The sequence below is a fragment of the Mesoplodon densirostris genome, chromosome 1, assembly GCF_025265405.1.
Source record: "Mesoplodon densirostris isolate mMesDen1 chromosome 1, mMesDen1 primary haplotype, whole genome shotgun sequence".
NCBI classification, from domain to species: Eukaryota; Metazoa; Chordata; class Mammalia; order Artiodactyla; family Ziphiidae; genus Mesoplodon; species Mesoplodon densirostris.
Genome location: NC_082661.1, coordinates 26,607,082 through 26,630,731, shown reverse-complemented (window position 1 = coordinate 26,630,731; position 23,650 = coordinate 26,607,082). Strand labels below are relative to the sequence as shown.

The following is a 23,650-nucleotide window of genomic DNA, read 5'->3' as shown; positions in this document are numbered from 1 at the left end:
CAGCCCATGGTTGTTCTCCCCTGGCTTCGGGGGCCCGGACCCTTCCCTGACCTCCAGCTTGATGTGGACTCACATCAAGGTGATGTGACCTTTGCTGTCCCCTCTGTGGAGGGTGCTGTGACCAGTTCCTCCATCTCAGGTTTCATCTATTTCAGGGCCCCGGGCAGCCGGGCACACTGATGGGATGGTTATTTTGGAGCTTGCTGGTGGCCTGCAGCTGCTCCTGACCCCGAGGGGTGGAGGGGATGGGAGAGAAGACATGCTTGGGCTGGGCACTGGCCCCAGAGATTCCATTTTTAGCTGTTTCCCAGCATCTCCTGTACCTCCTCTCCTAACTCCTGTGATATTTCAACAAAGGCCAAAAGGACCTCTTTCCTACCCCTTCCCCTCTCTCTCTCTCTTTGCCCACTGTTTCTCCTTCTTTTGTTTCTAATCACCATTTGTAGCTTCTCCTTCCTGGTCTTTAGTCAGTAATGTCATTCAATGATTTTGTCCTGGGTGCTTATCATGACTGATGCAAAGTCCTGGGTTCAAAAAGTTAGTTGTCTGAGTGCAGGTGGACCTGACTTTGGTTGATAAACTCAACCTGAGCAAATGGTAATAACTGAAGTTATCAAGTACCCAGGTGCCAGGGGCTTCTCAATCTACCTCTGATCCCTGCGACAACGTCGCAAAGCAGGTAGTAGTACCCCTGTTCTCGTGGTGAGTAATCGGGGGCTGGAGGACAGTTGCTTACCCACAGGCCACCAGCCAAGTGCTGGATCAGACATTTAAACCCAAAGCCCATGCATATTCTTCTGAACCATGTAGCATGAAAACAATAACAGTGGCTCATATTAACCTCGTGATTATTATGTGCCAGGTACTCTACTAGGTGCCCTAGGTACTGTATTCCACCTTGTCTTCTCAGCATCCCTTCCGAGGGGAGTATTAGAGTCCATATTTTATACCAATAAGTAAATGCTGATTTCACTGCTAAAGAAGAGAGGCCCAGAGGGGTTAAGCTATTTGCCCAAGGTCATACGGCCAGGAAATGGCAGAGCTAGGATTTGAACCCAAGCTGATGACTTCAGCGTCCTTGCACTTAACTATGCTCCTGTCTTGCCTACCAGTATATGGATTTTGTTAACCAAAAAACCTAAAATACTTTTAGGTTGCATTATGAGAAGTTTAGTGTACTTATCAGGGGAGGTGTGATGGCCGCATTGTGCCTTGAGCTGGTCAGGGCACATCTGGAATACTGAGTCTGGTTGTGTTCATTGTCTAAGAGGTGGGAAGGTGTGTGGGGAGTCTGAGTATTCCCTGAGGAAAGCGGTCCTCAGTGTGGGGCTGAGAGGCAGCCCCAGAGGTAGTAGGTATAAATACAGGGAGGTCATGACTGAGTGAGCCCTAGAAAGTAAACTGTATAAAAAGCAACACGTGATAGGTGTGTGTTTATATGTACAGATTTGTGTGGAGTGATTGTTTTATTTAGGTTGATATGCAGGCTACTCATTTTCATTATCTAGCAATTTTGTATAAAAATAGCAAGTAATTTGTAAACACTGCCAGAATATTTTCTAGCTGGTTTGTAATTTTTTAAGAGTTATTTTGTTTGTGTTTGTTGTCATGGTGGCGGTTCTTGTGTTGATCTTTATTGTAAGTGTAGATCTGTAAATTCAACTGCAGTATTTAAAGCTTCAGCATGACACCTTGTGTGTATGAGAGGAGGGATTTGAAGGAAGATGCCTTGAAGAGAGAGTTGGGTGGCAGTTGTCAGTTGTGGAAATTTCTTTTCCTATGGGGTATGTGATTTTGTCAAAAGGAAGTATTTCTCCCAAAATTGGGAGTAGGCAAACTACCAATCAGTTAAGCTTTGTGTGTATGCTAGTTTAAAAAAGATAATATGTAATATAATGTTAAAAAAAAAAGCTTTTATGGTAGATTTTGTAAATTTGTTACAGGGTAACCTGTTTTCTAGCTGTGATCTTACCACTTCAAATGGGTGTAATTTGAATACATTTTGTATGGTAAAGGATCAATAAAATGACTTTTTTAAGAGTTCAAAAAAAAAATACAGGGCGGTAGATTTCAGTTTAAGAGTAGGAAACATTTTCCTAAAGACAGAGTAGCTCAGCAGTGGCACTGCTGGGAGGTAGTGGGTATATCCAAGCAGAAGAGGACTCCTGAAGGGGCGGAGAGCAGGAGCTCACATTCCAGCCCCATTCAGGAGTCTGTTCTGAGCGTCTGCCCAGCTCCATGGGCTCTGGCCTGATTGTCCTGAGCGTGTGGGGTGGGCTGGAGAGAGGAGTGTGGGGGGTGTGTGTGTGGGCCCCCATGACAGCCTTGTTCCCATAGGCCCGGCTGGGCATCTCTGAGCCACTTGTTTCCTCCTTCCCCATCCCTTCTCCTTTCTGTCCCCAACCCTCTGGACTCCTCAAGGGCCGCTGCCTGGAATCCCTAAGGGGTGGGGGAGCAGGGGCTGTTTCCTGGGGTCCAGGTCAGCCCACAGCCCTCCTCAGCCCCCCGCTATTGTCTCCCGTGTCTTGCCCTCCTCGCCTCTGCCTCTCTGCAGCCCCCCAGCTTCTCTGCACCATTACTGTCACAGAGTCAATTCCCTGGAATAATCACATTTTCCGGTCGGCTCCCTCCTCCTTGCCAAACACGATGCTGGGAATCCTGACCAGCCAGGCCCCAAGAGGCTTCTCCAGAGAAGCAGGAGCCTTGGGGGGAGGGCCGGCCCAGCACCCTCCCCTTGCTGGGGTCCAAACAACACTGTTCCTGGGAAGGGCAGGGGAGCTGGGGGAGAACAAAGAGAGAGAGGCTTTAGAGAACGTCTCTAGATTCAGCTGGAGCTGAATTCTGGCCTCTGAGGCCCCTACCAGTCCAGTCCCCCAAGCTTTGCTCTCACACCGGGCACTCCAGCAGCCCTTACTCAGTTCCTGGAGAGAAAGCACAGATTCTCCCTGGGGGAGGCTCAGAGAAAAGCCTCCTGAGAAGGGATTGGCCCATGATGTGAGCTGCGGTGGTACTAGCCAAATGTAGGGACTCCCACAGAAAGGGTTCAGTAAACGAGGAGGGCCCGAAAGTGGAGAATGTGGCGTTGGGAGTTGGACAGATCTTGCTTTAATCCTGGATCTGCCACTTCGTGGCTGTCACATAACAATTCCGAGCTTTATCTGTACAATGGGAACAACTTCATGGGATGTTTTAAGGATGAAATGCAGGGGTAATTCATTGCAACTGATGACTTTTATTACAAATTATAGGACTCCATAAAGCAGAGATAACCAGCCATTAAAAAAGTATGGTATCAAAAACATGGTTATTAGTGTAGAAAGGTATTCAGGACACGGTAAATGGAAAAGCTAGTTTTGAAAAGAAAATTTGTATAGCAGAGTTCTTCACCTGGAGTTGATGCCCTGAAATTATCCACGGAATTTAGGGAGAACATGCAGTTTTCTGAGAAGATAGATAAAAGTTGCCACATTTTCAGAGATTTGTTACCCGTTAGAGTTAGTTTAAAACTACTGGCATTTATATAGCATGATTCAATTTTTGTTTTAAAAAAAGAAATAACTAAAATATATTGAAAAAAGGCTGGAAACTCATACATCTAAATATTAATAGTGTTTTCCTCTGGATGGTGGGCTGACAGGAGATTACTTTTTCTTTTTGCTGAACTGTCTTTTCTACAAAATACAGTCTGTATTACTTGCATGAGTAAAAAGAGAAAGGGTTTGATTTCCAGTTGTCAGTTTTGAAAGGATACCTTGGATAAATTCACTTAACTTCTCAGCCTCAATGTCCTTCCGTGGCAATAACTTCACAAGGTAATTGTTGGGGTAAGAACGTCTCTTTGCAATTTGTGCAGAGAGGCGTTCTGGGCGGGGGGGTTCCCGCTGGCCTCCCAGACGGGTAGGATGTCAACATGCATTCAACAAATATTATTTACTGTTATTTACAATTATTATTTACTTCTAAGTGCTGGGTGCTCTTCTGGCTGCTGGGATAAAAACCCAGGAGGGCCCCAGGAGTTAGAAAAAAAAAATCCAATTTTAATAAGCATACAATTTAGAAGTAATCATGTTTTTAGTTTTGGTGTCCTTCCTGCCGGCCTTGATCCTTTGCTTAAACAAATACGTAGTTAGAAGTCCTGCACAACGTTATGTCCTAGCATTTTCTGTGCCATTAGAAACCCGGTGCGTCTTACTGGTGCGCGCTTTAAAGACTAGTGGGAGGAGGTGCGGAGGCGATGGGGACTGGGCGCTGTGGCCCGCGTGATGGTCGCCCTGTCTCCCTCCCTGCCGCAGACAGCGAGCTGGTGCTCCCGGACTGCCTGCGGCCGCGCTCCTTCACCGCCCTGCGGCGGCCGTCGCTGCGACGTGAGGCCGAGGAAGCGCGCCTCTCCGTGAGCCTGTGCGACCTCAACGTGCCGGGCGCGGACGGCGACGAGACCGCGCCGGCCGCTGGCTGCCCCATCCCGCAGAACTCGCTCAACTCCCAGCACAGCCGCGCTCTGCCAGCGCAGCTCGACGGTGACCTGCGCTTCCATGCGCTGCGCGCCGGGGCACACGTCCGCATCCTGGACGAGCAGACGGTGGCGCGCCTGGAGCACGGGCGCGACGAGCGCGCGCTCGTCTTCACCAGCCGGCCCTTGCGCGTGGCCGAGACCATCTTCGTCAAGGTCACGCGTTCGGGCGGCGCGCGGCCTGGCGCGCTCTCCTTCGGCGTCACCACGTGCGACCCCGGCACGCTGCGGCCAGCCGACCTGCCTTTCAGCCCCGAGGCACTGGTGGACCGTAAGGAGTTCTGGGCCGTGTGCCGCGTACCCGGGCCCCTGCACAGCGGCGACATCCTGGGCCTGGTGGTCAACCCCGACGGTGAGCTGCACCTCAGCCACAATGGCTCCGCGGCGGGCATGCAGCTGTGCGTGGACGCCTCGCAGCCACTCTGGATGCTCTTCGGCCTGCACGGGGCCATCACACAGATCCGCATCCTCGGTGAGTGCCCCCGGCCACGTGCCCGCCTCCCCCAAGGTGCACCCAGAGGCTGGCGCCTCCAGACCCAGCCTTCCCTGGAGGAGGGGCGTGTCTGGGTAGGGGGAAAGAGCGCCCACCCCGCCCTTCATGGGGTCTAGTCAAGGAGTCACAGACACCGAAGATGAGTTCTGGGTGGGACTCAATTATCTAGTCCATAGTTCTCAGATCTCACCAGATAAACCCTGGAGAGGGGGAGAAAAGCGGGGAACACTGAGTTTCACGCTCAGAATCTGATTCACCCACATTCCCACAGATACGTAAACAGTTCTCTTACACATTGCCCAGTGGCCATTTAAAAATGGGAAAAAAGAAAATTGTTTCCACCAGCAGCGAACTTTTTGAGGCTCAGTTTCCATTTCTCCTAAAATGGTAGTGAAGTTCTCTGCCTCTAAGGGTGGTTGTGTGTCTAAATAAGAAAAAGAGGTTGGTATGTCAGTAGCCAGGTATCTCTGCAGGGTGGTGCCTAGATTGGGGGTCTGTGGGGAATCCCCGAGCAGAGGGCCTTGGAGGAAAGGGGGTTGCAGATGTCTGGGCCTTCCTGGGTTTGAATGGACAGAGCTTGAATGGACTGGGTGATGCGGACTTGTGTAAGCCATGTTTCCCAGAGTGTTCTGCAGGATAGGTGTCCATTGAAAACGGGTCCTTGGGTCTAAAATGTTTGGGAAATACTGAGTCTTAAAAAAGAAGTTGGGGCTTCCCTGGGGGCGCAGTGGTTGAGAGTCCGCCTGCCTATGCAGGGGACGCGGGTTCGTGCCCTGGTCCGGGAAGATCCCACGTGCCGCGGAGCGGCTGGGCCCGTGAGCCAAGGCCGCTGAGCCTGCGCATCCGGAGCCTGTGCTCCGCAGCGGGAGAGGCCACAACAGTGAGAGGCCCGCATACTGCACAAAAAAAAAAAAAAAAAAAAAGAATAAATAAAAAAGAAGGCGGTTCTTTACTGTTGAACTTTTCAGAGCCTTTAATATACAATGTGAACCTTTAGGAGAGGGTGGTGGTGGTTATGGTGTCCAGCTTTTCCAAGCTCGTTTGACCAGAAATCTTTTTTTTTTTTTTTACATGTATCTTCAGGAACCTCTGTTACCCCAGAGTGAGCAGGTGTTCATGCTTTCCAAGTGCTGGTCTGCTCTGCAGCAGCATTAGACTCACTCGGAGAACCTACTACAGTGCAGATTCTTGAATCCCACCTCCAGAGATTTTGATTCTGTAGATCTCGGATTAGGTCCTGGGCATCTGAATTTTTTTTTTTTTTCCTCAGCAAGTTTGCTTAGGCACATTTGGAGACCCCTGGGTCTCACAGCCCCTGACCTAGACCTCACCCCAAGAGGCTTCATAGACAAGATATAATGTGTGTATGTGAGTGAGCATGAGTTTACGCTGTAAGATTGGCATACCGTGTCTAGGCACACGTGAGTAACTAAATGTATGCGTATTTGTGTATGTAATGCTGTTGGTGATTGTGGGAGTGTGTGAGAGTTTTGTGAAATCAGATAAAATCAGTGGAGACTTCCTCCTCTGGAAAGAGACCAAATGAAGATGGAGTGTAAAATAAATTTTAAAAGGAATGAAAAGAAATGGGGCTGGGGCGCTAAGAAGTTAGGATTGAGGGAAGATAAGTCAGGAAGGAGGTGAAAAGAAATCAGGCTAGATGAAAAGCCATCAATCAGTAAGGAAGGAAATTGGGGTGAAAATTCAGGATGGAATAAAAACAAACCGGACTGGGGTGCAGAAAAAAAAAATCAGGTTGAGGTACACAGATATTTGGCTACATTCACCAGGAGAACACTGTTCCTCAGATGAAGGAAATAACATAATGGCAAGGTACTCTCTTGCCTCAGCACCATCTAATAGTAGATAAGTAGCTTTCCAGTGAAGCTTCTGTTGCCCAAAGAAGCTTACTAGACTGGAGCAAAGGAGAAGCTTAAAAACAAACAAACAAAAACAACCCAGGACTTAAATGTCCCCAAAGGGAAGTAGGTCAAGGTGGGTATTGAAGAATAATCATTCAGAATTTAATATATGCTAAACAGAGTGCTCCTGAGCTGTTTGGAGAATTGGGCATCTCAACTAACAAATTGGTGTTAGGGGATCCTGACTGACTTTAAAGGAAAAACAAATCAGTAACAGTGTGCGAAGGATAATTATTTACCTTATAGAGGAATGCTTTGCTTTATTGAAGGCCTAAGTGAAGTAAGAATGGAAAGATATTTCCTTCACTCCAAAACTACAGTCAATTTCATGCTTAATGGTGAAACATTAGAAATATTCTTATTAAAGTCAGGAATATGATAGAGATGCCTTATAGTATTGTTCTGAAAATGCTAACCAGTGCAATAAAGCAAGAAAAGCAAATAGGTATGAATTTCTGAAAGGAGATGATAATTAACTTGAAACCTGTTAACACTAATAAGAGAAATCCTATGGACAGCTAATGAATATTCTTAGAAACAGTGAGTATTAAATGAATTAGAATGAATAACTAGTAGTAAAAAATATCTCACTGGGCACTTATTTATGTGTAGGGCATTATGTTAGGGCCTGTGGGAGACTTACAGGTGAATCAGACTTCCTGCTTTCAGGAAGCTCAAGGTTTAAGTAGGGAAACAAAGTTACGTTCCTGGGCAAAGAACAAATAATTTCCTATCCTCTGTGGTTTTTTATTTCCGTGAATGGCGTGTGTGGCTGGTCAGTGCTAGATAGAGATATGTGGTTGTCGGGGGGGTGGTGGGGTCAAGGCTGTCCAGAGGAGGGGGTTGAGGATAGCCCCAAGAGACTCCCTGGACAGTTAGCTCTTTGAAGGCAAAGGCTCTGTCTGCCTCATTCCCAGTTTTGTATATACACAGTGTCTGGTACCTGGTAGGCTCTCAGCAAGAACTTGTTGAAGGGAGGAGGCAGGGAGGGATGGAAGGGAAGAGGAAAGTGAGGGAAGAAAGGAAGGAAAGAAGGCTGGGCAGATCAAGTGTGGGAGATGGTGTGGAGTATTTCGAAGATGCCAATGCAGAGGAGAAGGGGGGTGATAGCATGGGGCTCTGACTAAAGATGGTGAGGCCAGGGCTTGAAGGGCCATGCTAGGTGGGAGGAAGGCGACTTTGTTCTCTGGCATGGGAAACCTTGAAGGTGAGGGAAGCATGGGGAAGGGTGGAGGTGGGATTCTAGGCAGAGGGCTTGTTTGGAGACGGCAGATGCAGTAACACCAGTGTGATGCGTGTGGCCCTCCAATTCGTAGGCGGGAACAGAGAGCTGGGGCAGGGTGCTGAGCCAGCCGGTGGAGTCCCACCCTGAGCCTTATGGCTGGGCCGTGTGGTCAGGCTGTACCACCCATTTTTCTCCTGGGAACCTAACAGAGGGGTGGAGATCCGAGCTTTCTCCCAGTGGGCCTCTGAGTGGTTAGTGTGTCCCTCCCTCCTTCCCACCCTTTCTGCAGGCTCCACCATCCTGGCAGAGCGGGGCATCCCATCACTCTCCTGCTCCCCTGCCTCCACACCAACCTCGCCCAGCGCCCTGGGCATCCGCCTCTCTGACCCCTTGCTCAGCACATGCAGCTCTGGACCTCTGGGGAACTCTGCTGGCGGTAAGTAGGCTGACCCCTCCAGTTCCATGGTGACCATGCCAGGCCTCCCACCCTGAGGACCCCATCCCCACCCTCGCCCTGGCTGAGGCAGGCATGCAGCCTCTGTATCAGGACTGGGCCCTGGAGGAGCTGGAGATGGGCCCAGTGAGCCCTGGTTGAGTGGTAATTTCCGGGGTGTATCCCATCCTGTCCCCCAGCTGGGCAGCTTTCTCCAAAGGACTTCTTTAGCACAAAGAACACCAAAGGGTAACTCAGGAGGGGCCTTCCTTAAATGGCTTGGGGCCCCCTTCCTTCCTCCATCCCTCCCTCCTCCTCTCAATGCCTCATGGACACCCTGGCCCCTGGTCTGGGCACTGAGGGGCCAGAAGTGGGGCTGTCCAGAGTGTATCCTCTCCTCTCTTGTGCCCAGGAAGCTGGGTGGTAGGTTAGACAGGCCGATCCTGATAAATGGAGGGGGAGAGGCCAGGGGGCTCTCTTCATGAACCTGGGACCAGGCTGGGCCATGTCTCCTCCTGACTGGTTTCCCCTTGCCCCCAGGGACGGCCCCCAACTCACCGGTGAGCCTGCCAGAGTCGCCAGTGACTCCAGGCGGGGGCCCGTGGAGCGATGAGTGCACCATTTGCTATGAGCACGCGGTGGACACGGTCATCTACACATGCGGCCACATGTGCCTCTGCTATGCCTGTGGCCTGCGCCTCAAGAAGGCTCTACACGCCTGCTGCCCCATCTGCCGCCGCCCCATCAAGGACATCATCAAGACCTACCGCAGCTCCTAGCCCGTCGTGGTGCCCTACCCCTCACGCCCACCTCCTCAGACTCCGGCCCAGCTCTACCTGAGGGGCAAGTCAACAGGGCCCCTTCTCTTCTTCCTCATTTTGGAAATTCTTTTCCCTTCTCGTTAAACATGGGAAACAGCCCCCGAAGGTTTGGGGAGGAAGGGGTGTCAGGCAGGGAGGTGGGGGTAGAAGCCAATCGCCTGCTCTTCCCTGCACGCCGAAGGGCTAAACCGGGGTCTCAGCTTCTCCTGATCCTTCCCCATCCGGGGTAGATTCCCAGGAGGTCCTTCTAGCCTGTGTGGCACCTTTGTGAGAATTAGAAAGTGTGTCCCTTCCTCTGGGCAGATGTGGCCCTGAGCCCAGACATGGGGCTTGGCTAGTGGAGTGTGGACTTGGACTTCAGCCTCCATTTTCTCCCTCAGCCAACTGCCCTTGAGCAGTGCACAACCTGTGCAACAGCAGCCCCAGGCAGGCAGCTCCTGAGCTGCTGCCTTACTCTCTGACCTACACCTACCTTCTCCTTCCTTTCTTCCCTGCCCCTTGGGCCTGGAAGCCAGGGGTAAGAAGGCCAGTGGATACCTCTCATGTCCTGGGCAGGCTGCAGCCTCCATGCCATGTCCATCTCCCACTCACCCTGGATGGGTGGACCGACAGGCTACAGAAGCCTCCAGGTTCTGGGTCCCTAGCCCCCCTGGCCTGGTTGAGATGTGGAGGGCCCCTTTCTGGTCATAGCCTGTCTGCCGCAGTCATCTTGCTGGATGCTGCTGCCCAGGGGCAGCCCCTTGGCGTGGGCTGGAGATCAGGGTCTGTCTTCTGTCAGGCTCTCTTAAGAACAGGTTTGCAGCTACCCTCTGTGACCTCTCCTCCCCCATTTCAGTGCTATTCTGGGCCGGGCTGATACTCATAGAGGCTGTAGCATCCCCTACAGGAGAGGGCAGGGCCCTGGGTTGGGAGTAGGGATTCCCTGGAGTAAGAACAGGCTTTTTCTGTATTTTAATTTATTTATTTATTGGGTTTGTAGGGGTTATTTGGCAGGGGGTGGGGACTGAATTCCCATCCCCCAGACCCCTAGAAATGCTGCCCTGGTGGACGGAGTGCCTGGTTAGAGGGGTCAGCAGAGGTAGTCATCACTCAAAATCTTCCCCAGACTGCAGCCCAGAAGTCCATAGCCAGCTCTGCTTACCATGAAGTAGAACTCCAAAGGGGCTGAAGTGGGAGGCCTTCTGACAAATTGTATCCCTTTTATAGAGAGGGCAGCAGAGCCTCTGCAGTGCCCTGGGACTAGGGGATCACCCCAGAGCCACAGAATGCCCTTCTTCTTGGTCTGGAGCAGGGTTATCATAATTGGCTCATTAGACATCACGAGGCCCAGGAGTTCCCTCCTCCATAAGGACATAACGTTCTGGGCAGGCTGAGGGAGGGAAGGCCAGCTGGCCTCATCATTGTAGGGGTAGGGAGCCTGCTCTTAGGCTGTCCGGTCCCAGGAAAGAGGAGAAGGGAAGGGGATGGGTCCCAGCACCTCTAGGTTCTTAGTCCTGATGCCGGGGTGAGGGAGTGCCCCCCGCAGCTGCTCTTAGGTTATAGTCATCTCAGCCCTGCACGCCCTGTCCTGATAGGCCATGGCTGGGGCCAGCTCTCAGAGTCCTGGCCTAGTCTCCCCCGAGCCTCCCGGCTCTCGTCCCCCTCAGATAGTTTTTTACGCCTGTCGGAGACTGCTTTGCCGTATGGCTGGCAGAGCGTGGGATTCTGGACCTGGCCACTGACCAGTTGTGCGGCCCTGACCAGGTCATAGCCTCTCTGAGCCTCAGCTGGCACCTCTATAAAGTGATTGTTGGGGTCGGGGGGGGACTTTCCTTGTGACTCTCGGGGGTTCTCTGGTGGGGGCTGCTATGGGGTGGTGTGGTGGGACAGTACAAGGAGGGGGTCAGGATGCCAGGCGGGCCCTGTCTGCACCTGCCTGGCAGGGGAGCCACAGTCCTACCATGGGTCTCCCCTCCCCACTGACCCTGTAGACCCCTTCTGTGGGAGGGGGGTGAGGTGGGGCTGGTGCGGCCCCACCCAGTCAGGGGTCCCCTCTCAGGTAAGGAGAGTTCGTACGTGCAGGGGCTGTGCAGCCTGCGCGCCGGGGAGGGGACGCCACCGTCCCGTCCCGTCGTCTCTGCTGGCCTGGGGGTAGCTGCTGCCGCCTCTGTGAACGTGGGGCGCCGTGATTGATGATGGTGAATAAAGGTGATATCGTACCAGCCTGAGGGCTGTGCTGTGCAGTCTGGAGGGCTGGGGGCAGAGGGCAGGCGGGCGGGTGGGTGTGCGGGAGGGGAGTCAACGAGCAGGAAAGACTCCCTGGAGAGAGCAGGGGAGGGGGAGGCGGCTGGAGCGTGACCTGGGGCTTGGAGAGCAGGGGCCAGAATGCCAGGCGAGCCTCACTGTAAGCTGAAAGGGAGGCTCTACTGCCCCTCGGTGGCCTCAGGTCCCTGGGTCCGGGAGGAGCAGGAGTCCATGGCGAGCAGGAGTCCCTGGCGCTCCCGAGGCTGAGCCGGGTCTAAATCTGGAGTGCGACCTTTGTGGAGGGGCAGCGCCACCTAGGGGCTAAAGGGTGGCAGGCGCTGTGCTGAGCTCCCCAGAACAGGGCCTGCCGGTCTCTCACCCCAAGCCCAGACCTGGAAGCTCAGCTGCCGCTCCCACTGGCCGGTGCGGAGGCCTATGCCAAATGAGTGGCACAGCTAGGAGGAAACGGGAGGCCTCGGTCAGGGACCTTCGGAAAAACTTTCTAGGTGGGCTGAGTACCTCTGGGTGGCGGTAGAAGCTGGAGTGCTGGACGGGGTCCGGGCACAACGTGGGAGTTGCACTCATTTGGCAGGCTGGGCCTCAGAGGGACATGGGATGCTTGCCTTCCTCTCTCCTGGGAGGATGCTCTAGCTGCCCAGCCTCTGCTTGGCCTTGAACAGCCATGGGCTACTCCCCACACCAGGACTGCCCAGCCCTGCTTACTGGAGTCCAGCAAAAGTAGGGGAGGGTCAGGGGCTCTAAGCTGAGGGGCCATGTAGGCCCACTGAATGTGGCTTTTTGGCCCCAAGATCTGTATCCCTCTCTAAAAGCCTTGGCCACTGCCCAGAAAGCCTCCCGAAGGCGGGGTGGTGGTGGTGGGGCTTGAGCACGCTTCTCACCGGCGACAGTGGGAACTTACCTGTCCCCCCACCCCTCCAGTGTCCTCAGAGGGCCCGGACCCTGCAGCTCATGTTTCATTTGGGGTGATGTGGCTTTTGCCACTCAGCCGGGTATGTTTTCTTGTGGCAGGGAGAATCGGGAGGTGATTCTGTTCAGTTAAAAAGGCAAAAACTTTATTTAGTTTTCAGGGAAATACAAGATGCATGTAAACATAAACAAAATACAAAACAACCCAAATCTTACAGTCTAGAAGCATGCCAAGACAGAGTATTTTCTGCAGACCAAAGAATCCCGTCAAAATGATAAAGGACACCTGGAAAGCGGCAGGTCAAGGGGCTGGGTCCCTTCCCCAAGGACGCTGCATTTTTGTGATGAGAACAATTCAAAAAAAAAAAAAAAACAAACCCACTATTAAAAATATTAGAAACATGGAGAGAGTTTAGCACCACCATTGATCCTGGAAATTTTTTAGCACTCAAATTGACAGCACTGGATTCGCTGCCCTTAAATTTCTCTGCTGAGGGGGAAGAGGGAACAACCTCCTTCAGACCCCACAGATCCCACTAGGAGCCGAGCGGGGTTGAGTGGACACGGTGAGGAGTGCCCAGAGGCATCCAGCAGTTCACATGCAACCATGCAGTGCACAAACCCACGCTTCACGAACCTGCCACTAACATCTGCCTTGTTCAGAAGTCACCTTCATGCAGACCTCCTGTAAACTGGCCCTGAAACCCTTCTGCCATCCTGTGTCCCGGATTTAAAGAAAACCTGTTGCAGAGAACAAGCTTTAGGTTCAAGAATGGTGGCTCTCTTTACCCTTCTTTCTCTGAAATGCTTAAGAGCAGTATGCCTTGGTCACAGGCCACTAAACATGATGAGTGCATTGCACTCCGTCTTCTAAGTCACACCACTGAGGCAGGCTCAGCAAACTGAACCACCACAGGCATCATTAGAGATACTTCAGAATAATTGGTGTCAACAGAAGAGCAAACGAAGTTGTCTTCCTCCCAGATATGCTTGATGGTGTCTGGACCCCAAGGTTCCAGTTTGGGGGTGGTGGGTCCCTACTACGTGACCCATTATGGTCACTGGTCTCTGATGCAAGCAACTTGAGAGGCTCGCTCTGGATTGGACAAAGGGAGGTGGGCAAACCCAGCCTGGAACCTGAGAGATGGATGAATGTTCTGGAGCCAGGGCCTCAAACTCAAAGACTGGTTTGTTGCTGGCAACTTCCCGCTTTCCACTAAGTAAATCAATGACCATTAAGAACCCGCTGGGGACCCAGCTTGTGGCCCAGCAAGTAGCTGTTTCCTGAGGCCAGCTTCTTCTACAGCCAAATCTTGGGGCTTTTCCAACCTGTTCTGGCTGGACCCTTGGGTGTTGAATCACTAAATTCCCTCCCTACCTGCTCTCTTCCTGAAACACTCAGAATAGACTTCCTCCTTCTTTCTAATAAAGATGAAACTCCAGACTCCAAACCCTCTCTCAACCTTCTCATACTCTTCCCTTTCTGCCTAGCAGACCTCCTCTTCTGGAAGCCTCCTCCTTGGGGAAAGGGCGGTAAGCCCCAGCCACCCCAAACACGCGCACACTCATCTTGCCGACGTGCCTCTCACTCACCTCCAACGTGCTCAATCCATACTTTTGCTTTAAAACGATAATTCTTCCTTTCTCTCTTGCCTCCTGAGGTCCAGCCCATTAGCTAGGATGGAAATGGGAGCAAAGGAGGGACCTTCATCGTAGGGACCCATTCTCTGAGGCCACTAAGTTCTGGGATGGGAGAGGGGGCTGATTGTCAAGGTCAAGTGCAAACTCAAGATTAAAAAGATAGGCTCCGCGAACGGGGATGGCATGGTAAAACCAACATTATAGGCAGCTGGGGACCAAGGCCCGGGAAGACAGAGTCCTCTGCCCAGTCTATAAGCACCAGTGTGCCCAACTTCTGGCCTGAGGACCCAGGTGCACAGGACAAAACAGGAGGGATGCTAATGTCAGTGGGGCTGTTCTTCCTGAAGTGCAGCTATAGGTCACTGACCCTGCTCTGTCACTGGTTCTGATCACAGAGCGTGAGAACCAGGGGCTGCCCCAACCAGAGATCATGATTTAGACAAAAAGCTCAGTGATGTCAAGGGGGAGCCCTCCACATGATTCCCATGAAGCGTTCAGTCAGGCCTGCAGTCTAGACCAGGGGTGCTGACGTACACGCACGGGTAGGTCCACTGAGCTCACTGTCCAATTTCTCGCCCCGACCAGCCTGATCCACCCTCAGCAACGTAAGAACTGAGGGCCAGCTGCTCTCATGACATGGGGATTCCCACAGTGGCGATATGCATGGCAAAGGCTGGGCGTCGGCCTACTAGAGACACTGTGCAGGTGGCAGCCCCATCTGACCGCCTCGGCACTTCCACACCCAGTGGCGGCACCTTTCCACATCTTCATTTTGGAGCCCGGGACGATGGCCTAGGCGGCTTCTGCTAGATCTGTTAATGCCAGTGTGAAGTTTCCAACTAAATACTTAATAAAATAATTACCAAAAAATAAAAAAAAAGACACATTGCACTCTCCAGCCAGAATTACACGTGTGAATAACACATACACTTGCTGCCAGAAGCTGCGAGTCCTTTGGGGCCTGCCCAATGCCAAGGACTTGTTCAATGGAGACAGCTTGCCCAGTATTTTTTTCCTCTAACCCCATGTTCTTTAGTTCAAGTGGGAATGACCAACACTCTCACATACGCACTCGAATGCACATACACACACACTTCCTCAACAGCACACAGCCCTCAAAAAAGTGAGGGAATCTTAATTCTTTAGCACTGTGGATGGTTCTCTTTCCAGAGAGCTCTGCATCAGGATTCTTGAAGATTGGACCTATAGACGTATACACTCCAAGGAGAGCCACCCCCACACGGGGGCATGGTCCCACTCTGGGCGCCAGGTTCCTATTTGTACAGAAATTCACCGGACGGGATGGAGCAGCAAGCGTACAGTACTGGAGGTGGAGGGGATGGGCCCGCAAGGATGTCCCTGTCGCCCTGAGGGGCAGAGCTTTGGACCCAGAGACTTCCCGTCCTGTCCCCTCTCTACTGGCACCCAGGTAGGAGGCGGCGGCTTGGTACCTGTTGTGGGAAGTTCTGTCTGCAGGGACCTCAGCAGGCTCCTCCGACGCTTCTCCAAGACCTTCTGGGGACTGTCGGGGTGTTGAGCAGAGGCAGGGCTCACGCCTTGCTCGGGCTGAAGTCATTGAGATGAATGGGTGGCCCTGGCTCAGCACCAGGCCCAGCTGCAGGCTTGTGGGAATTGGTGCGTCACTGGGGAATGCTGGGCTCAAGGCACCCACATCCCTGCAAAAGGGTTTGATTACATCGAGGGTTCCTGCCCATAAACTGAACTTGAGGTTACGTAGTTTTAGAAAGACTCAAACATACATCAAAAGGATCGTGGCCCAAACATCAAGAGATTGGCGTGAGAGGGCTGCTGAGGGTTATTTTTGGGACAGGTCTTTCTGAGCAGCTGGCTGAAAAACAACGGAAATGAAAACAAGGAGCGGTTCCTGGAGGCCCTTGCTTTGTGCCTGGGGCTGGGGCCCCGGGGAGGCCAAGTGCCCCATGCTACTTCCCTGAATCCCTCTCTTCTGGGTGGACAACACCCAGCAGAAGGGGATGCCCTCTGGCGGGGACCCCTGCCATCTTGCCAGGGAAGGGGGAAGGGGAGGAGGGGTAAAAAAAAAAAAAATCAATACCCAGGTCACCTATAGGCTCCGCAGCTACGACTCCTTCCAGGAGCCCCACCTCCCCTAGCGAGAGACGGGGTTGCTGGCTCTCCCGCCACCGTCCCAACAAGCCCTGGCATCCCTCTTGATAATATTGCACTTTTCCTGTCTCTCAGATTGTTTTCATTTTCGATTGAGAATGCAAAGTATTTGGAGCGGGTAGGGGAAGTGAGTAACCTTAAAGAAATAATATATTAGTTAAATACAAAAACAGAAAGAGTAGGGGTTACTTTATCTTTTTTTCCATAAAAACAAAACAAACTACCAAACCAAGGTCTAAACTTAAATAGTTCTACACCTATTCTGCAAATACTAGTAATATGAAAATAATGCTTGACCGAAATTCCCTTGTCTTTTTTCCTTAGATGATAATAGTAACATGCCTTGCTGAGGAAAGCAATGGATATAAATGCCAGTAAAATATGCTGCTCTAACATCTGAAAGTGATTAAAACGATTCTATATAATGCCTTCGTCAAGATGGAGCATGGAGGAGGAAGAAAGAGGACCCTGTGGGGCTAGGCTGGGGGTGAACGGGGCTGAGGGCTGGCCGGAGGGCCCAGCCACAGCTGGGGCAGATGGCACACCTGCTGTTCAGGCTGCCCCCTCCAGCTCCCTCTTGCGACCCTCGTGGGAACAGCATGATGGGGCCAGGGAGCCCAGCCAGGCCCCTGTTACAAAGTGGGAGGGAGATGAAGACATCTTTTTCCCTTGTAATAAAAGAAAAAAGTCTTTAAACTGAAAGAAAAAGCACCAAATGATGCATCTTCGGGCATTATATAAACCTCAATAATGACCTCAGAAGGGCTCATTTTGATTAAAGTTGCAGTATACAGCAATACAACGTCATTTCACATTTTCAATCGCAACTAATGGAAAACTAGGTTTGGACACTGCTGAGATTTTTTTTTTTTTTTAACCTTTTAAAGTCCGATCTGGTTTTCCTCCAGATGGGTCAGAGCCACAGACCCCTCCCTCCTCTACCTGCTACCAGAAGTACCCTCCAACATCACAAAGCAGCTCAGTAGCTCTAGGGAAAAGCCCTCTTGCCCTGGGCAGGGCTAGGAGTCCAGGGGCACAAGGCCTGGCATCCCCTGGCCATGTCTGAGAGGGACTGGCATGCACCCTTTTTGCTTCAAGTATTAATATTCTCTTTGGGTTTGCAGGGTTTGTGCTGTGCTGTGAGTAAGGGGGTGACGGTGAGGGGCAAGGGGCGAAGACGGGGCATGGCAATCCCTGTTCACTGCCCAAAGCTACATGCTGTCAACAGGTGGCAGCAGTCTCTACTTTTCCTGGATGCCTGAGCAACCCCCAGCCATCCTTAGGGCTGGATGTCACATTGTAAACATGATGACCACACTATAAGCTCTAGCGGGGCTGGGGAGGAGTGCAGGGGTGGATGCAATGGGGAGGTCTGCCGTTAACTAGCTATGTGATTTGGGGAAAGCTAATTCCTGTCTTTGGGCTGCAGTAACAAGAGGGTATGGGTTGGAGTGACCCTGAAGGTCACTTATAATGACTCTATCACTTAAGGGCACTGGGGATTAAGGAGAGAGGGTCCTTGGGGGGCTGGGAGAACATCTGCCTTGTGGGTGGTGGAAAGTCCCACAAGGCAGTGCAGTGAGGAAGGGCAGGGAAAGGCAGGCTCTGGGGAGCACTGTGGTCCAGTCCGACTGAGATGCTCTGTGCTTGGCAGATGCGTCCTGCACTCCTTCCTGGCCTGGCTGGCGTGTTACTGATTGAACTGGCTCAGTGCAGACGTTGAGGAGTGAGGCCGCTGGGGCCTTCCCCCTGGAAGATAGCTACGTGGAAGGTCCTTTAACCCGACAATCACTCTACTTTTAAATTTTATTTTAAATAATCATAAATTACTTTTTTTTCTTTTAATAAATATGTGCTGCTTAAAAATGAGAAAAGTATATACTGCATCTTTAAGTAATGCACTTTGCTCTCTGGGTTTCTTTCCATTCCACTGTATTAAAGTGCATTAATTAAAAAATAATGAACCACTTCTTTATCATTATTGTTCAAATAAGTCCAAATAATATTAATATGAAGACACTACAACACTACCATTAGTACTGCAATCTAGCAGATAACTCAACATCCTGCTCTATTTAATACTGTCCAGCAGAAGAAAATAATAACTAATTTTAATTTTAAACAAACAAAACAAAAGGAAGCAAAATCTCACCACGGCCCTTTCAACATAGAACGGGAGCAGTTTGCTAGAGCTGCCAGGCGTCAGTGTACGGCAAAGGAGGAGGGCGGGGCGGCCGGGGACTGAGGGCACGAGGTGCGGGTCCCCCGCTGTTCTTCAGGCATCATACGCTGCCTGGGGGGGGAGTGTGGGTGGAGGGAGGGCCTTTCCTCCTTAGTCCAGGATCTGGCAGCTGAGTCGGGGGCTGTGAAGCCCGATCTGTCCACAATCAAAGGCACGTGTGGAAATCCACTCCCAGTGAAGAGTGAGTCCTTGGGGAAGCCAGTTTGGCCTCTGAAGTGTCGACTGAAAGACACCATCCAGAGTTGACAGGGACGTCATTCTCTCCCTTCTCTCTTCGCAGGGGCACTGCCCCTCAGAAAGACCAGGTTGGCTCCTGGCCCAGGGATCTTCGTCTCCTCGGGCACCTGCGGCATTGCTTGCAGGCCAGGGGGTGGCTGGTGGTGTCGGCCCAGCAGGTTCCCCTTGGCCCAGGGTGAGGGCAATGGCTGCTTCTCCACAGCCTTCACATAAGGCTTCGGGCCCTGCCCAGGCAGGAGAACGTTCGCTGCCCCTCTCCTGAACACCACCCTCCTCCCTGCTGAGGGTTCTGCCCTGCTGAGGTTGCACAAGAACCAGGAGAACAGCGTCTCTGCTTTGCCGCGTCTGGGACCAGGGCTCCTCCAGCCTGAGATCCCTCTGGCAAGCACCGGTACTGTCCACACAGTGGAAACCAAATGAAGCGACTTTGGCTTGTGGAGGGGAGAACGCAAAACACAAACCAAACAACCTCCCCACAAGAGGAGGACAGAAAGGCCATCCACTACCCATCCTGTCCCGTGAGGCTCACCGCCCTTGGGTCCCCAAACAACTCCTAAAGTAAGACCAAAACCCAAGGCCTGACATGGAAGGCCCAAAGCAATACATCTCTCCCAAAACTTGCAAAGAACTGCCCACCCAGAAATATCCAAAATAAAGTCTGTGCAGACTGTGAAAAGACCGACGGCTCTGCCTGCCCTCTCTGTAAACACTGGGGCTGGTGGTCCTCCACGGGGGTGCCCCAGGCAGGGCAGGCTCTCTTCTCAAGGCCAGCAGCAGTGACGGCTAAGAATGGTGGTCCTTGCTGGCAGCTGGGGAACTGCTTTTCCTTCAACTAACAAGACACAGTGGCCTGGCCCAGGGACAGCCTGAGCTCACAGGAGATGCCTCCAAGCCCCAGAGCCAGTGGTATCTCCTACCACACCCACCCATGGCCGGCGGCAGCGATTCCTGGGAAACCAGCATAACTCACAAACATAGATTAGGATGATACAAGGGCTACTTCCGGGGTACAAGATGCCAGCAACGTAAACCAGGCTAGGCAGGGGCAGGGCACAGGAGGCCCGCACAACCACACCTTTTCCAGATTTGCAGCCAAGGCACAAATCGGGGTTTCCTACATGGCCTGTCCCAAATGGTGCCGAGTCCATCAGCAACGTCCCCAAGGTGCACATGTGAGGCTCAGCTTTCTTGCCTCCGGTCCCAGGCCCAGGACACCCCTGCCCCTTCCACTCCCCGCTCAAATGTGGGCCCCCGCCAGACCCTACCTTCCAGCTGGGGGACAGCCTGGAGGGGAGCATCTTTGAGGCCCCACATTCTGCAGGTTTAACGTTGTCCTCCCCACCCCCTCCCATTTTCCCTTTCCCTTTTGTCTTATCTCACAGCTCACCCATACTGAGGCTGGAAGGACTTAGGCCCTCCCCCACCCCTCATTAGTTCTTTTTCTCCAGGTAGTTGGAGGGCACCCAGCCTTTGAAGGGCTTCACCCCGTCCAGAATCTGGCAGTACCACCAGCCGTTGGGGTTCCTCTCCAGGACCTCCATGGACACGCCCTCCTGGAAGCCCGCCGTCTCCTCGTCCCCCTCGTAGTCCGCGATCGAGACGTACACATCTTTGAGGTTGTTGTGGATGAACTGGGACTTCTCAATGGGCTTGGGGCGCACAGGGGACACCGGGATGCCGTTGCGCTGAGTGGGCAGCAGAGGAGGGTCCGAGCCCTGGCTGGCGGCCCGTTCGACCAGGCGGCCCTTGGCTTCTGCGGCTGCCGAGCGGGCAGTGCTGAAGGAGGAGTTCCGGCGGACGCCTCGGAGGCCGTCGGTGGCCGTCAGCGACTCGTTCCTCCTCAGGGCACAGGACAGGTTGCTGTCCTTGGGCGGTGGGGACACGAACACCGACTGGGGCCTCACGGCCACCTGCCGCACGCCATTCCTCATCTTCACCGCCCCGGCTCCCGAGGTCTTGACGAAGCCCCCGGGAGGCTTGGAGGGGATGGGCGGCGTGGCCCTCTTGCTCTGGTTGACGGTGTTCAGCGCTTGGACCCGCTTCTCGATCTTTTCCAGGCTGTCTGACTTGCCCGCGTTCTGCTTGCTCTTGGTGGCCACTGTGTCCAGCTCTTTGCCAGGGGGATCGAATTGCTCGTTCTCACCGAGCACCAGATAGTGGGAGGGCGCCCAGCCCTCCAGCTCCCCAAACCTCACGTACCACCAGCCACTTTCCAGCTTCTCAAGCACCTGCACCTCCACGCCTGCCGGGAAGCTGATCTCCGAGTCCTGGACCTTTTGGTAGGCACTACACGTCGTGTAGGAGGTGGCCTGCCCTTCCCACCCCTTCTTGGTGGGACACGGGGGCGTGGCGGCAGGGAGGGTGATGAGGTCGGCCGAGCCTCTCCTGGACCCCTCACCGGGACCCTCGAAGGCCATCTGGGGGGGCAGCTCCGAATCCTCGCTCTTGGAGCCCTTGAGGCCACCCCGGAGCTGGCCAGTGGGCCTCAGCTGGCGCCGTAAAGTGCTGATGTCCATCTTCTCTTGACTCTGGGACTCTGTGCGGTTCAGGAACGGCTTGGGCCGAACTGATGGCTTGGCCCGGGCACAGGAGGTCAGCCCAGTCTTCAGGTCAGCATCCTTCCTCGCTCCGACCTTGGGGGTGCCGCGGATGCCTGCGTCCGAGGCAGAACGGGGCTTCAGGTCCCCACTGTTCTTGGACAGGGATGAGGAGGAAGAGGAGGAAGAGGAAGAGCAGGTGGTGTTGATGGTGATGGACGAGGAAAAGGAGGCCGAGGAGTGGTTCTTCCCCAATTCCGCCTGGGCGTTCTTCTCTGCCTTGAGCTTCAAGAGCGACGATGATTTGGGGGAGCCTGATTTGGGGGAGTTTTTCCTGGCAAGGGACAGTGGGGAGCCGCCTGGGGAGTCGCTGTCCCGGGAGGAGCGCCTGGCCGACAGGGCGTCCTCTGCACATGCCCGGAAGCCCTCGTTCTCATAGATGGTCTCCTCCTCCAGGGCCACGTCCTCTGCAGATCCGCCCACCTTGAAGCGGGCGCGCTGCAGCGAGAAGGCGGGCGAGGGCCTGCGGGGCTGGCCGGGCCGCCTGTCCCCCGAGCCGCCGTCCTCTGCGGGCTCCTCGCTCAGCTCTGGCTCTGAGTCGAAGCCAAAGGCAGGGATGTCATACTCGGGCTCCTCGTACCTGAGCCTCAGCGGGGAGTCCTGGCTCTCACCAGCGCCTGCCAGACCCTCCTCGGCCTCCTTGGGCTTGCTGGGTGGTGCCGGTGGGGGCACCTTGGGCCGCGTCAGGGTGCTCGTGCGGCGGCTCAGGTTGGGCTTCTTGCGCTTATCGATGTACGACGCGGGGGCCCAGCCCTCCTTCTCACCGATCTGCACGTACCACCAGCCACCCGAGTTCTTGTCGATGACCTGGGGGAAGGGGCAGACAGGCCAGTGAGCTGGGAGGATCGCTGGGGCCCTACCATGTGCCAGGGGGGGAGCTTCACACTTCGGCTCTAGGAGACATTTTCTCCATTTCCCAGATGAGTGAACTGAGCCACTGAGTAAGTGGCCCAGGACCCAGCGTAGGAAGTGATGGGCTGGCATTCAAACCCAGGTCTCTATCATCTCCTGGATTGGGGGGCTCCCACTCTCCAAGGCCCCCTCTCCTGCTCTTCCATGTCTCCTCCAACACCCTGGCCGAGCTGGCCTCTCCAGACCCTCACTTCTCCTCCCGCTGAGCTACTACACTTGGAAGATGCGCTGTTCCCAGTCCCTACAAAACCCCACTCACCACGGACCCATACGTACAAAAGACTGCCATCCCACCACTTCCATCCTCTCACCCCCATACTGCTAGGCCCTCCCTCGGTGACCCTGGAAAGGGTCTCTCAGGGCAGAAGGGAATAGGAGGGTGCAGGTGAGTGGAACCTGGAGGTAAGGCTGAGGCCGGACCTCTCTGGTTTCCCCATTGCTCGTGGTCATTTCACTACATGTGGAATCCCACTGAAATCCTACCAGCTGAGGAGATTTCTCTGAGTTGAATGGCTTCCTGGGGGAAGGCTAGGGCCTCTCAGTCATTTCCCTGTTAGTATAAACTCGTTCAAGAAGCTTCTTTCTTAACTGGACTGGAGACAGCCTAGGAGTGTGGTTGCTGGCTGTACTGAGGTCCCTTTGGATCGGGGAATACGAATGGAAGAGGCAGGTGTCCTTCCATGTGCGCAGGTTCCACATCCCTGGATATGGAGGGCCAACTGCACTATGATTTTATATAAGGACCTTGAGCATCCCAGGATTTGGGTGTCCATTGGGGGTCATGGAACCAATGCCCCACGGATCCCGAGGAACAACTGTAATTTTGAATTGTGGAACACTGCTGGAGGAAGAGGTCCCAGGGAGGGGAAGGGAAGCTTGAAAGCACCGGCACTGGGGGAAGAGGGGCAAGGAAGGAAGGGGGGATAGAGACCACCAAAGGCAAGGTCTGCCTGAGGTCAGCCCTCTGCAGCCCCCGCCCCGCCTTGGGTGCTAGATTCCATCCTTCACTCTGCCCACTCCATACTCAAAATGCATACGTGGGTAGATCCTAAATATTGTCAGTTCTCTTACATTATGAGCTTCATAGGCTCTTCTGGAAGCATAAGCACCACTGAGAGAATGATTTCTCTTAGAAATTTAGTTCTAAGTTCCAGGCATGTGGTTTAAAACATTCACATTGGGGATATCACCTCTTCAATGGGCAGAGGCTGCCCAATTACTCTTCTGATGGTTTTACAGGTATTAATTGGACTTAACTCCATTACTACACAGAGCCACTCAAGAGAAAGATCTGAGTCACAGATCTTCTCTGGCCCCTGGAA

General features: G+C 53.3%; 2 protein-coding genes across 6 annotated transcripts in view; one reads left to right on the top strand and one right to left on the bottom strand.

Annotated features, from left to right (window-relative positions):
- Positions 1 to 11,193, top strand: part of NEURL1 (neuralized E3 ubiquitin protein ligase 1) — an 81,394-nt gene extending 70,201 nt beyond the window's left edge. Inside the window, exons 4-6 of the mRNA XM_060099996.1 lie at positions 4,293 to 4,982; positions 8,440 to 8,586; positions 9,124 to 11,193. Of these exons, the coding sequence (XP_059955979.1) occupies positions 4,293 to 4,982; positions 8,440 to 8,586; positions 9,124 to 9,362 (1,076 nt within the window). The 3' untranslated portion in view covers positions 9,363 to 11,193. The remainder of the gene's footprint in view (positions 1 to 4,292; positions 4,983 to 8,439; positions 8,587 to 9,123) is intronic.
- A 1,837-nt stretch (positions 11,194 to 13,030) lies between these two features.
- SH3PXD2A (SH3 and PX domains 2A) overlaps positions 13,031 to 23,650 on the bottom strand; it is a 246,067-nt gene continuing 235,447 nt past the window's right edge. For all 5 annotated transcript variants that reach the window (XM_060099983.1, XM_060099958.1, XM_060099964.1 and 2 more), the window contains one exon: positions 13,031 to 22,223. In XM_060099983.1, coding sequence (XP_059955966.1) covers positions 20,250 to 22,223 — 1,974 coding nt within the window. In that variant the 3' untranslated portion in view covers positions 13,031 to 20,249. The remainder of the gene's footprint in view (positions 22,224 to 23,650) is intronic.